Source organism: Jatropha curcas, chromosome 4 (assembly GCF_041381405.1).
Source record: "Jatropha curcas cultivar XTBG-Jc1 chromosome 4, XTBG_Jcur_1.0, whole genome shotgun sequence".
NCBI classification, from domain to species: Eukaryota; Viridiplantae; Streptophyta; class Magnoliopsida; order Malpighiales; family Euphorbiaceae; genus Jatropha; species Jatropha curcas.
In genome coordinates this window covers 29,721,745-29,734,798 of record NC_143154.1, presented here as the reverse complement: position 1 = coordinate 29,734,798, position 13,054 = coordinate 29,721,745, and the positions used below count along the sequence as shown (strand labels likewise).

The window sequence follows — 13,054 nt, the reverse complement described above, 5'->3', positions numbered from 1 at the left end:
TGTAGAATGATCTAGTTGAATGCGAAATAATTTTCTTCCCTGTAATTGGAAGAAAAAAAGAATAAAGAAGAAAGCACTTGGAACATCTTAGAAGGCAAAATGCGAAATGATTTTGGAATACATTTAATTTACTTCATGAAATTTGGAAGACATTCACATTTTTCCATTTGCAATTTGAGTAGCGTTCTTGCAAGTGGTTTCGGCTTATTATTCTTTGCACAATCGGTGAGAGGAAAAATAATTCATTAATAATGTAATATTAAAAACAAAAACAAAAATATCTTAAATGAGCATTTAGTTATCCAAATTCAACTATTTCATCAAAAAGCACTTTCTTAAAATGGTAATCAGTTTAATAAATATAAAAATTTTCAGTAAAATAAGTTAATTGAATGTTTTCATATATATAGGAAAGCAGAAATCAAACTCATGAATTTCAAAGAATCGAAATTTTACTTTTCCAAGGATGAAATTTGATCAATCAAACCTTCCATAAATGTAAATAAAATAAAATAAAAAACACACATATTTTAGTTACAATGAATTTAAAACCAAATTAATAAATAAACATGTGTAGATTCTCTATTGGGTTCTATATATTTACATTTCCATATTTTTGGGAACTTTCAGATCGCTGTTGACGAATAGAGGGAGATATAGCATGTTGGTGAACTAGAAAAACAATCATAGTAAAAAATTGAAAAATATAGTTTACTTTTGTCTTAAGAAAAGGTAGTAATAAGTCAAAATTGTCAAGAAACCTCCACTGTTTTCCTTCAAGTATGCATTACATGATTTGTTTCCCTATCAAACCACAAGATCATCAGTCATTAACAATTTGCTAATCTGCTTATCTTCTAAGTTCTACATATAATTACTCAAACTAATGACGTTTTTAAAAGAAAACCATGTTCTGATTATTCTTTCTTATTTTCTTTATTACCACTAATCCCACATTATTGCCTCACCAGCTTTTGGATATCAAGAAAGCAAAGCTAATTTAAAATCTTAATTATGCTTAAATTGCTATTAATTATCCATCTTAACCACAAATAAGCATATTTAGGTGTCATTATCATAAACATGCGTGCACATTTTGGCAAAATGGTACGCAGGAAAAATGATTTAACTTCTTTTTGACAAGGACAATATACGTTTATATTAACCTTAATACGCACCATTATAAGATACATGACACGTATGTATCAAATTCTAGATTTTTCGATTTCTCAATCCAAAGAAGATCATTTGAGGTTTCTTGATTGGTTCAATAAACCAAACATATCAACCCTTTACAAGATTTTGCCCTCATATTAAATTATATTCATGGAATGCCCAATCGAGGTATTACAACTATAAAATGTGTCTCTTTGGATTTATGATAAATTAACCTAATCATATCAAATTTCCTTTTTCTTTTCCTACCTTTATAAACGAAATTTTCTTCATTCGGGTCATATTCGGTAAAATTAATTGTCTTACTAGTTGTCAGTTGTTTTACTAGTATTTCATTAAATATTAAAAGAATTAACGTGTCATATTCTAGTCCCGCAAACTCTAAACATTAATATAAAACGTTATATCACAAAACACTATAAATAATAGAAATAGTGTTTTGACTAGAAGTTACATTAAAAGGAGTTCCGGAATAGGGTACTAATCCACAAAATATCATATCATCTATACTTCATGAATCACATATTTAATTCATATATTAATCACAAATGAAATTGTGAATTAATTAAATAATCCATTATTCACCGTATTCATATCAAATTGTAATTTTATGTTAATAAAACCTAATATGTTAATTGAAAATTGTGACTAATTGAAATTTTTAATTTGATGTGGGAATCAATAGTTATCTAAAACTTTATTTCTAGTTTTTATAATCATTTTATACTTGTCTTCCCAAAGGGACATTCATGCATGTTTCAAAGTTTAATTTGATAAAAGCCAATGAACATCTTGTGATGGTTGATCATATAATAGGTAAAAGATGAGGCGGGGTAGTTGATGATCCAATTTCTTGGTCTTTGACTTGTCTCTCTAGGCTTAGGTTAATGTAGTTCAATGTGGACCCTTTATCCTCAATATCACTTCTTTAGACTTAAATAAAAATTACCCTTATTTATTCCCCTATTAATATTAATTAATTATAATTATTTGGTTATTAATTTCAAACTCCCTCCACAGAGGCTGCTAATTTGTAGAGATTAATCATAACAGATTCAATCTGAATCTTGTCATTAACTACCTCTCCTCTCCTATTGCCAAGTGTTTATCAAACACAAACTTTAAAATAACTTGCAAGACACTAAACCTAATTGGTGTGTTGAAAGTTAATTTCTGCTTAATTATATCATTTTTTGGCATTAATTGTTAATTAATTTGATAATTAAGAAGCAATTTAATTAAGCACATACATACTCTCTTCTCCGTCCGATATTAATTATTTTATGGGAAAATAATTATTTCGTCCCTGAGGTTTGTCATAATTATTTAAGTAGTCCCTGACATTTATACAAATATTTATAACATCTCCGGGGTTTACTTCCGTCTTATTAATTAGTCATTCCGTATGGAAAAACACACATTTTCTGTTAATTTTAAAAGAAAAAGACGAAATTATCATTTGTAAGTTTTCATTATTTCGACTCTAAGGTTTGCCATAATTATTTAAGTAGTCTCTGATATTTATATAAATATTTATAACATCCCTAAGGTTCACTTCCGTCATATTATTTGATCTTTCCATCCAAAAAACACACTTTTTACTGTTAATTTTTAATAGAATGACCAAACTATCCTAAATCTTCTAATTAACATATCCTCCCTTTCAATTACCCTAAATCCTCTAAATTTACCCAAAATTTAGAAATTTTAATTTAAATTTTGGGTAAATTTCTAAATTTCTAATCTGTTTATTCAATTTTGGATTTAAATCAAACTGGGTGATTACTTTAAATTTAATTTACAATTTATGATTTAAAATTTACATAGGCATTTATTAATGGTGGTTTCAGGTTTTAAGTGAACAAGATTAAGCTAAATGTGCTATGTAAATTTTTGCTTTGCTATATTGGTCTTCTTTTTAGCAGATTTTGCATATGGTTGCTGTTTCTAGGATTAATTGCTGAGGTTATTGAGCAAAGTAATGCATTGGATGCAAATACAAATATTAAATACATGAACATGTTTGATGCTCAAGTAGATGTTGTTCATTATGCTTTGAGCTCTATGGAATTTGTTTATACCATTTTTGTGAGTGAGTGAGAAGGAAAGCAAATGAGTTGAAAGGGATGATATATTAATTAGAGGATTTAGGGTAGTTTGGTCATTCTATTAAAAATTAACAGTAAAAAGTGTGTTTTTTGGACGGAATGATCAAATAATATGACGGAATAGAACCTTAGGGATGTTATAAATATTTATAAAAATATCAGGGACTACTTAAATAATTATGGCAAACCTCAAGAACAAAATAATTAAAACTTACAAAGGATAATTTCGTCTTTTTCTCTCAAAATTAACGAAAAAAGTGTGTTTTTTGGACAGAATGACCAATTAATAAGACGGAAGTAAACCTCAGGGATGTTATAAATATTTATATAAATGTCGGGGACTACTTAAATAATTATGACAAACCTCAGGGACGAAATAATTATTTTCCCTTATTTTATAAATAAACAAATATCTTTATCAAAAAACCTTTTTAGACCACCAATAATAAAACTAAAAATTTATATCTCAACCGTTAAATGGAATGGAAGAATACCCTTTGAGCCTTGGAAACTATGAAAAAAAATATAAAAGAAAATTTTACTTATAATCTAATAAAATAAATAAATTTAGTAAGCCACCAAACTTTTGAACGTTTCTTAGTATTAAGGTATATGTACAATTTTATGTAACTTAAACATTTGCAGGTAGAGAGACAGCAATGCATGAACCCCATACTCAATGTGGTCCGGTAGCTGAGGATTAGATTGCTTGTACCAGTTGGTTCTGTCTGGTTTCAGGCTTAGCCACAACTGCAACCGTTGTGACTTCATGATCACCTCAACGTCAATATAACATTAATTATTAGCCATCAAAAATTATATACTCTCTTCGTTTTGAAGATATAAACCGTTTTTAAGTGATTATTTTATCTCGAAATATAAATCATTTTGAATGTTACTTCTTAAAATACTATATTAATGTATTATTGACAAACTCATAAAGTAAATGAAAATTATTCTCTGGGTATATATTAATGGCTAAATATATAAAAATACCCATATTTTTGCAAATATATATATATATATATATATATATATATATATATATATATATATATATATATATATATATATATAATGCATTATATAAACTGATATAAATATAATTAAATGCAATTAAACTGTATTTGATCATCTTATGTTACCGCTTGTCAAAATTATCCTTCTTCCATTTTATTATAAGTGTAAATGGATTTAATCTTATTAACAAGATTTAATATTTCTTAGTATTTCAGTGATGAACGAGTGGACTATGCCTACCGCCATGGGAAAATTAAAGTAGAATTATTGAAATTGAATTTAGTAATGGGGGATCCAAAATTCAAAATTACAGGGACTAGAAATAAATTTTAAATATTAGAGGGACGAAATTTTCACATTAATTTGTGAAATAAATTTTTAGACTTAAGGAATGATGGTCATCAGTCAGTAACCCCCTCGTTCCGTCATTAATTGTTAATTTACATTTTAATTTGATCAATCTAATCTAATAAAATAAAAGTACTTATATCAAAATTAAGGAATTTATAAATATAAAAAAAAATTGTTATGGGGTAATTAGCACCTTTAAAAATTAAATTATGATCAACCATGAATAGAGTTTATTTTTTCTTTTTCGTTAAGAACGACGAATTGCAATAAGAAATTATCCATTTTAATAGTAAGTAAACTTTGCTACAAGAATCAATTTCAATAGCAACAGAAAACGATGTTGTCTGTATTCTGTTGCTAACATTGTCACAAATTTTTTTTTTTTTTTTTTTGAAGAGAAAAGATTTATTCATTAACCGAACTTGCAAATCAACAACCATGAGAGCTCCAATATTTTGATGAAACTTATATTATATTTGAACAATCTTCTTTTCTAAATTGAAGTATTACTTTTTGTCTTATGATATAATAAAACTAAAATAACTCAAATAAATTAATTTAAATGACAATTTAAACCAACGAACTTGCGTTCATAATGAGCATCCAAAGAGTAAATTGCATAATTATGCCTTAAACATCATCAAGCACATTACAGCGACTTGTGAACTACTGCCAAATGGCAACTCATTGAACCCCATTGTAAATAACTATTTTCCACATATATATTTGACTCCAAAAAATTTGATATATCAATTATATAAAATTCACATTATTAAACTCCCTAATTTTACGTAATTTTCCAGTAATCAATTCGTCATTATAGAAACATGAAATTATAAAACCCAATAAATAAATCCGAAAAGAAGAAAATGCAATGCCATGGTAAAAAATAAATAATTAGATGTACATATTCAAGTAGAGGTAAGACCAATTAATAAAACAGTCACACGTTCAATTCAACTCCGCCATCAATAATATAATGACTACTTACATAGATACAAACTAAGTGCTAAACCCTTTTGTTTAAAAAAAAAAACTACTTTTTGTCTCAAGAAAGAAGAGACTTGAAAAGGATTCAAAAGGAAAAAAGAAAGAAAAAGGAAATTATGAAGACATAGCTTGATAAGAAATTTATCTTATTTTGGATAAATGAGATGTATATTTGTGTTTGAATTAGGTACCTTAGTTTGGTATTGAAACTTTCATTGAAAAGAAAATGTAACCTGATCCATTACTTGTTTTTTTTTTTTAAATTTTCTTGTATACGGTTTGGTAGCTAAAATTTTCAAAGGATGTCATTGACCAGTCTTTTGACGCAAAAACGACATCTCATTGGTCGGTAATTCCCAATGGGTGACAGGTCGTTTTCTTTGTCTGCCATCTTGGCAAAGAATTACAATGTTCAAGAATTCAGTTCAAAAAAGAAAAAAAAAAAAAAATACAATGTTTGGTGTGATAAGAGGTCTTTCTTTTTCAGCAAAAGAAATTAATGTTCCATACTGAACTGACATTTTGACTCTGTAAAATGACAAAAAGCAAGCAAACGCCTTGGTGAAATGCAAATTCAAAACTTTTTATGATCATACTGGAGATTTTATTCATCCATTCTCATCATCTATCTTGCTATGAGCTGTACATCATAAAGGCACTTTTCATTCTTAAGTGGCCAGTTCAGAGCTCCAGCTGAATATCGCTGGTCCGCCTGTAGCACCTAGGATTGCTCACAATGGAGGGCAAATCAAACCCAAAATGACCAGGCCTGACTTGATTTGGTCTAACCGAAACTTTAACAACCAGCATATTGAAACTGAAGCCAACCCGAAAGAACCAGTTCAGGTTCCAATTCACGTAATTTAAAATTCAGGCCTGCCTTAACTCTTCAGTATGGATCAGGCTCGCAAAGGTTCTTAACTATAGTTTTCTAAATTCCAGAACTTGATCCACGTAAGAGGCAAAGAGATCCAGTTACCTATTCCTGCCCAAGTCTGGATATTTTTAACCGCGCTACAGGTCTTAAGCCCACTAACACCTCCTGCTAAATAATCTAAGATTTGCCATCCAATTGCAGAAACCAAGTACTAAGAATGATGCATGTCAAATCATGTTCCAAAATAAATTACTGGAAATTTAACAACTCTGAAATCAATCAGTTCAATCTACAAATGAGAAGTCCGCACACAAAATTAATGTGATACCCAAACATATACTATGCCCACAGAGAGAATTACACATGTATCATTGATGTGACAAAAGGAAACAAAGAGTTCCTGCCACTGAGATCAACTTTAGAGACCCTTTCACTTTGGTCCTGCAAATTTGTTCATCATCTTAGCAATTACAGGAGCCACCTTGGGATTGGCTTGATGCTTAGCGAGATTAGCCGGGTTCTTCATTACTGCAAAACCAATACCCAAATGCATAAGAATAATCATAAAATAGGAATTAATAATTCAGAAGTTATTGGGGAAAGTTATTAGTTATTTTAAGTGATACAATAGCTTGTTTTGCATAGACGCGTCGATTGACTGAGAAAGAGTAAACATAGAATAAGGACTTCAACTAGTTTCTGATCCTCATCATGCTTGGCAGGCATAAATAGAGTATATAACTCAATCCAACAGTCATCTTATCAAAAGCTAAAAATTAGCTCAGAGGTGGCTTCAGAATGAAATGATCCAACAAAAAACTACACAAAACGGCAAAAGTTTACCATCCTGAAGAGCAGCCATGATTTCAGGATCACTAAATGCAGCCATCAGTTCGGGGTCCTGCCAAAATGGTTGAAAAATAATGCAAGCATTAAACAAGCATGCCAACAAAAAGCAGTCACTAGATTAATCATCCATTCAAGCACAGAAATTTGACCAAGACCCAATTTCACAATATCATGCTTCTATAAGTGTGCTTCTGCACAGACACGCCTCCAGTGACAGTCTAGTAGATAAGTTATCATAAAGTAACTAGGGTGAAAGAGACAATGTAAGAAACAAATTTAGCTTCAACATTTAGCAAAAGCATGGCAAACCCTTTTCGGACTATAAAAATGAAGTACAAACCTCCAGAGACACTTACATTCAAGATTTTACTAAAATCCACATTTCCTGGCATCCCTCCAGGCATGGCACCTGGGAAACCTCCAGGCATTCCACCAGGCATTCCACCAGGCATTCCTCCAGACATCCCTCCTGGCATTCCACCAGGAAAGCCACCAGGCATTCCTCCTGGCATTCCACCAGGCATACCTCCAGGTCTTCTGCTGGAAGATGATTGCTCTTGCTTCTTTGCCTTCTCATATTCGGCCTTTAAAAAGAGTTCAATAAAATAAGCATCATGCATTAAAAAAAATAGCAATGAAATGTGTTACAGTTGAACAATAGACGGGATTATAGCTACCTGAGCTTTGGCACGTCGACGTTGTCTCTCACATTCAATCTTTCTATCCTCTCTTTCTTTGCGCAGCCTTTCATACTTCCTACGATGTTCCTCAATCCTGTGTGCATTGGGTTCAACCTATGTAGTAAATTAGTTGCAGTGAGATCTCAGACTAATGTTATCCGCCAATGAAGCTCTCACTTTTGCATGACAGATAAATCAATAAAAGCCAACAATTTGGCACTTGAAAACAAATCAACTTAATTCTTTGGAAACAATCCAATATCCACGCAGCTAAGATTTAAACTGGCAAGATCCTCCTTTCCTTTTTTTTTTCCAACTTAATAATGCCATTGAAATTCCAAATACCAAATTATAAAAATGGAAACTAAAAGAGGAACAATTGAGTGCTGGACAATGTCTCGCCATGTTAACCTAAATGATAATCTACTATTAAGCTGTATAGCTGACTGCAGATAAATTGTACATAAAAGTTAATCAAAAAAAATGAACTTCAAACTAAAAAATATCTCAATCTCAACATTTTTCAATTTTAGCCAAAGACTGAAAAGTGGATATTTGATAATGCAGTTATCTTCTATCATTAACCACGGCCAGGACAACAAAAAAAAGGGAGGGAGGATGGGGATCACCGCCTGTTGCATGCTCCACTTCCCAGTACATGACCACATGGAGCACATACATGTGAGCAGAATATTGCTGTTTCTGCTTCAGGATCAAACATTTTGCAATCATTTTGAAATTTTGAACAGGAATTAACATATCTGTTTATTAAGTGTATATCGATAAAAACAAATTAATATACATGCGCACATCAGAGAGAAAAGACCTTTTTGAGTACAGCACTTATTTCTTCATCATAATCCAACTTTGATGCCAGATGGAGATCCTTAGCAGCTTCTTCCCACTGACCAAGCATTGCTCGGGCTATGCCACGAGACTTGTAACCCTTAGCTGAATCTGGGTTAATCTGAAACAACAATTATGGAATTCAGACTTCCACTCAAAGTATCAGACTACCGACCGTCACTTTATTCATAATATATTAAAATATTACTTAAATTGGAAAAAAAAAAAAAAAAAAAAAAAAAAAAAGGGGAAAACAAGACAGAAACAAATGGTGCATGGGTAGGCAAAAACCTCAAGAGCTGCATTGGCATCTCGGATGGCAGCATTGGGTTTCTTCATTTTGACGTAAACGATAGCTGTGCCATATTCACACAAAACAATAAAAACGATAATCCACACATAAACCCCAAGCTATACAAAACCTAAACTTCTAAACTACTAATAAACATTTACCTCTGGTCCCATACATAATTGCCGAAGTAGGATTGAGAGAAATTGCTTCTGATAAGTGCTCAATTGCTTCCTCCAATTTACCTGCATTGCAGAGAACCGCCATATTCAGAACAAAGAAATGAACCATATCAAATGGAACATTCTAAATGAAGCATAAGCATCCATCAGAGCGGTCATTACAATACCTTCGGAGATGGCCTCCATGGCTTTGGCCTTTGCCTCTTGCGAAGCCTCGCGTTTCTCATCTGTGACCTCAACAGACGGGTCTCCCATCTGCAAACAGCCAATGTCCATAACCAATACTAGACAAGATAAACTACACTCAATGAAACGCACATAAAAGACGTTTTAATTCCTAAAGAGTACCTTCTGAGGAGGATCATTATCAGGTTCAACAGTCTCGCCCTCGAGCTCAATATCTGATTCGATTATCTCATCTTCTTCCTCTTCCTCTTCAGACTCTACTCGTGCCTCTTCCTTATCCTCTATTTCGTCATCGCTCTCCTCTACCACATAGCTCTTTAGCATCGCCAAAATACATATCAATTAAACATTCATTTGCACAAAAAAAAAAAAAAAAAGTACAGAAAGCGGGAGAAGAAAAGGGGCAATAACAGTACCTTGGAGTCACCCTGCTTGTAAGCAGAGGGAGGAAGCTTAGCGCCAAGACTAAAACAATAAAGAAATAAGAGAAAGGTAAATCATGAGAAATAGAGACTGAAACTGTGATAGACATGAAAAATTAGAAAAATAAAATAAAATATTACCTCTCGAGGAAGTCCCGAAAGAATAAGAGGGAAGGATCGCTGAGAATGGAGGGATTGGATTTGCACTGTTCGACGAAAAGCTTGAGTTCATTCAGTTTAGTTGCGTCCATTTGAATTTGATCAAAGTGATTTTTCTGATTGAGAAATGGCAGAAAAAGGGCTTATGTGCCGGATGGGGTTTATAATGCTTTTCTCCGAGAAAAGAAAACGAGGAGACGAGTATAGGACCTCGACGAATCGTTTGGCATCTTCTAGTAGCTTCTTTCTATCGGATAGGCACGGGCTTTACATTTTCCTTCTTTACGAAAAAAAAGAAAATACTGCTAAGCATTGGTGGTGGATCAATCTGTTGATCAGTGATGGACCAGGTCCAATTCGGATTGGATTGATCAAATATCAGATTGGACCTTCATCAAATTGGGCTATGGCCTATTCCTGAGAAGGATTTGTTTACAAAAGTTGAATTACGGTTTGTCCGGCGACAAACCAAAATTACCTATTTTGTTTTGGCATTTTAGTAAAGTTTAGTTATTTGAGTAGCATTTTATAAACACTAAAAATTAAATATTATATAAATTAACTTTTTAAAAGTTAATTTAAATAAATATTATGTGGATAAACATTATAAAAAATAACGCTTAATCAAAATGCTAGAAGCTGCTTAAACAATCGTCGCCAAACAACACAATTTTAAATCATGCAGAAGAACATCATTCACTCATTTACTCCTCGTAAACGAAATCAGCTAGCCTAGCTACCAAATGAGCGATTGACAGTTTAATTGCTGACTTATTAATGAATTTTCACTATGCACAAAACTCGAATCAAACTCAAAATCACTTGCTTAAAATAATCAAGCTCCTTCTATTCAAACCAATTCGTACCAATACCAAAAGACATATTATTTCATTTTTATGTGTGAGATTTTTCTTTTAACTTTTTAATTATTTTGGGTAAAGAATTTGGTTATTCAAAGTTGCAATATAACAATTGTAATAAAGATCAAAACACCAAATGCTATATATAAAGTTCAATAGGTAAAAAATCAATGAGATACAAAGGAAAAGGAAACGAAATAAGTGAACCACAAAAAATCTCCAAATGGGGAAATACATATATATATCTCGCTAATACATGAATAATGATCACGCCATCATAACACTCTACTAATAAATAATCATCTCAGAACATTAATGTAGATGGCCTAGTAAATTAGAGAATAAGAAGCCCATAACAAGACCAAGCTTGAAAAGCCAGTCCATGCCATCCTGCTGCCATCATTTCCAGGTACTCCTGTAAACAAAACAATTCCTCCCACTGTTACATTATTGAAGCTCGATGTTAAAAATAAAAAAATATATATATGTTAATAAATAATGGCTTAAGCCAATGTCTTTGTGGATTCAGTTGAGAATTATTGCTCCTTAGCAGTAGCGTAGCCACATGGAGACAAAATGATAAGCAATGTATTAGCTCAAACCATGTGTTCGGTAGACAGAATTAAAAGTCAAAATTTGTGGCACCGAAAGCAACCAAAAGCCCCAAAAAATTAGCATACCATGGCTCATCATCCTAGTCCCACTTTTACAATCCTAAGGCTTAAACTATGCAAGTTCTGCCGCCCAAGTCTTTCACTAGAATAAATACTTTTTCGGTTCCAAATACACCAAATATTTAGGTGCTGTTACCCATAGTTAATTGTTTTATTTTAATAACCGTTAATTATTTTAGAAATATTTAATTGTTTAAATTATTTTTAATTAAAAATTAAATATTACATTTAATTGTTTAAATTATTTTTAATTAAAAATTAAATATTACGTGAATTAATATTTTATAAAACACTATAATGTCTCTACCTTAGTCGGTGGTATTTTTATTTTCAGTCATAAATGCGATGCAACCTTTCAAAAAAAAAAAAAAAAAAAACCATTGAGAATTCACAGGAAAAACATCATTTACGAGCTTGTCCCACTCCCTCATATTTCATTTTTCACGGGCGCCATATTCCAGTAATTAATTGGTTTATTAGCCATTTTAAGAACTTAAAAGCCAATAAGTTAAATTAAAATTTTTTTAAAAAATTGAAAAATTAATTCCAGCATCAGAGTTGATCAGTTGAATTTTACCTGGGGGCGGCGTTCCGGCGCCAGCAGTTGGTGCTTCAGCTGCAACAGTATAATTATAAAGTAAATGTTAGTACACAACCCCTAAGTAAATCTGAAGAAGGGATTTATTTTAATCAGAAATCACATATAGAAAATTAAAATAAAAAATTAATTACATGATTCATCATTCACTAATTTCCAAAGTATGTGTTTGAAACTTTGATTTTATTTTTCCAAATTTTCCTTCCAAACAAATGGTCAGAGTTTAACTTTACCAAACCCACAACCCCTGTACCCATATGAATCTTCAAATTTAATTACCACAAACAAATTCAAATCAAATAAAATCCTAAGGACCTAAACAGAAATAAAAATTTGAAAATTTACCTTTGCTGCAAGCGCTGAGATCAGTGCTAACCCCACATCTCTTGGTGAGACCGAGAGCCTGAGTTACATTGATACCAAAGCCTGAAAGCAAACCAGGTGTATTGTAGAGATTGCAGAGGCAAGCCCTCTCAGTATTAACTGCTTCTTTGATGGGGTTGCAGCAAGTAGAGGGAGGCGTGACTGTGGTGTTTGATATATACTCGGCGCATGGAATTAGTTTCTGGGCACAAGATGGGATATTTTGCGCTTGTGTTATGATTGTGGTGGTGCTCACAAAAAGGATCGCCACCATCATCGCCGCCGTGGACATGGTCAAGGATGCCATCTCTTTGCCTGTGACTTTTCAGTTGCCCGTGAAGAAGAAGAGAGGGAGAGAGGGTTGGTGTGTGTGGGACACGTTTGTATTTGTTACTTGCTATCTCTGTCTATATATAATATAACT

At 32.1% G+C, this 13,054-nt stretch overlaps 2 protein-coding genes across 2 annotated transcripts; both read right to left on the bottom strand.

Annotated features, from left to right (window-relative positions):
* Positions 1-6,743: 6,743 nt before the first annotated feature.
* On the bottom strand, positions 6,744-10,364 carry HIP1 (HSP70-interacting protein 1). The gene is made up of 11 exons (XM_012231727.4): positions 10,118-10,364; positions 9,971-10,019; positions 9,717-9,869; positions 9,536-9,623; positions 9,351-9,431; positions 9,189-9,253; positions 8,878-9,018; positions 8,049-8,165; positions 7,728-7,955; positions 7,366-7,423; positions 6,744-7,050 (listed from the first exon to the last, which is right to left on the bottom strand). Exons 1-11 carry the CDS (start codon positions 10,225-10,227, stop codon positions 6,953-6,955), a joined length of 1,188 nt encoding a protein of 395 aa, XP_012087117.1. The 5' UTR covers positions 10,228-10,364; the 3' UTR covers positions 6,744-6,952.
* Positions 10,365-11,113: 749 nt separating this feature from the next.
* On the bottom strand, positions 11,114-13,054 carry LOC105645972 (Bifunctional inhibitor/lipid-transfer protein/seed storage 2S albumin superfamily protein). Its single transcript, XM_012231728.4, has 3 exons — positions 12,613-13,054; positions 12,247-12,285; positions 11,114-11,410 (listed from the first exon to the last, which is right to left on the bottom strand). The coding sequence occupies exons 1-3, from the start codon at positions 12,935-12,937 to the stop codon at positions 11,322-11,324; spliced, it is 453 nt and encodes a 150-aa protein (XP_012087118.1). The 5' UTR covers positions 12,938-13,054; the 3' UTR covers positions 11,114-11,321.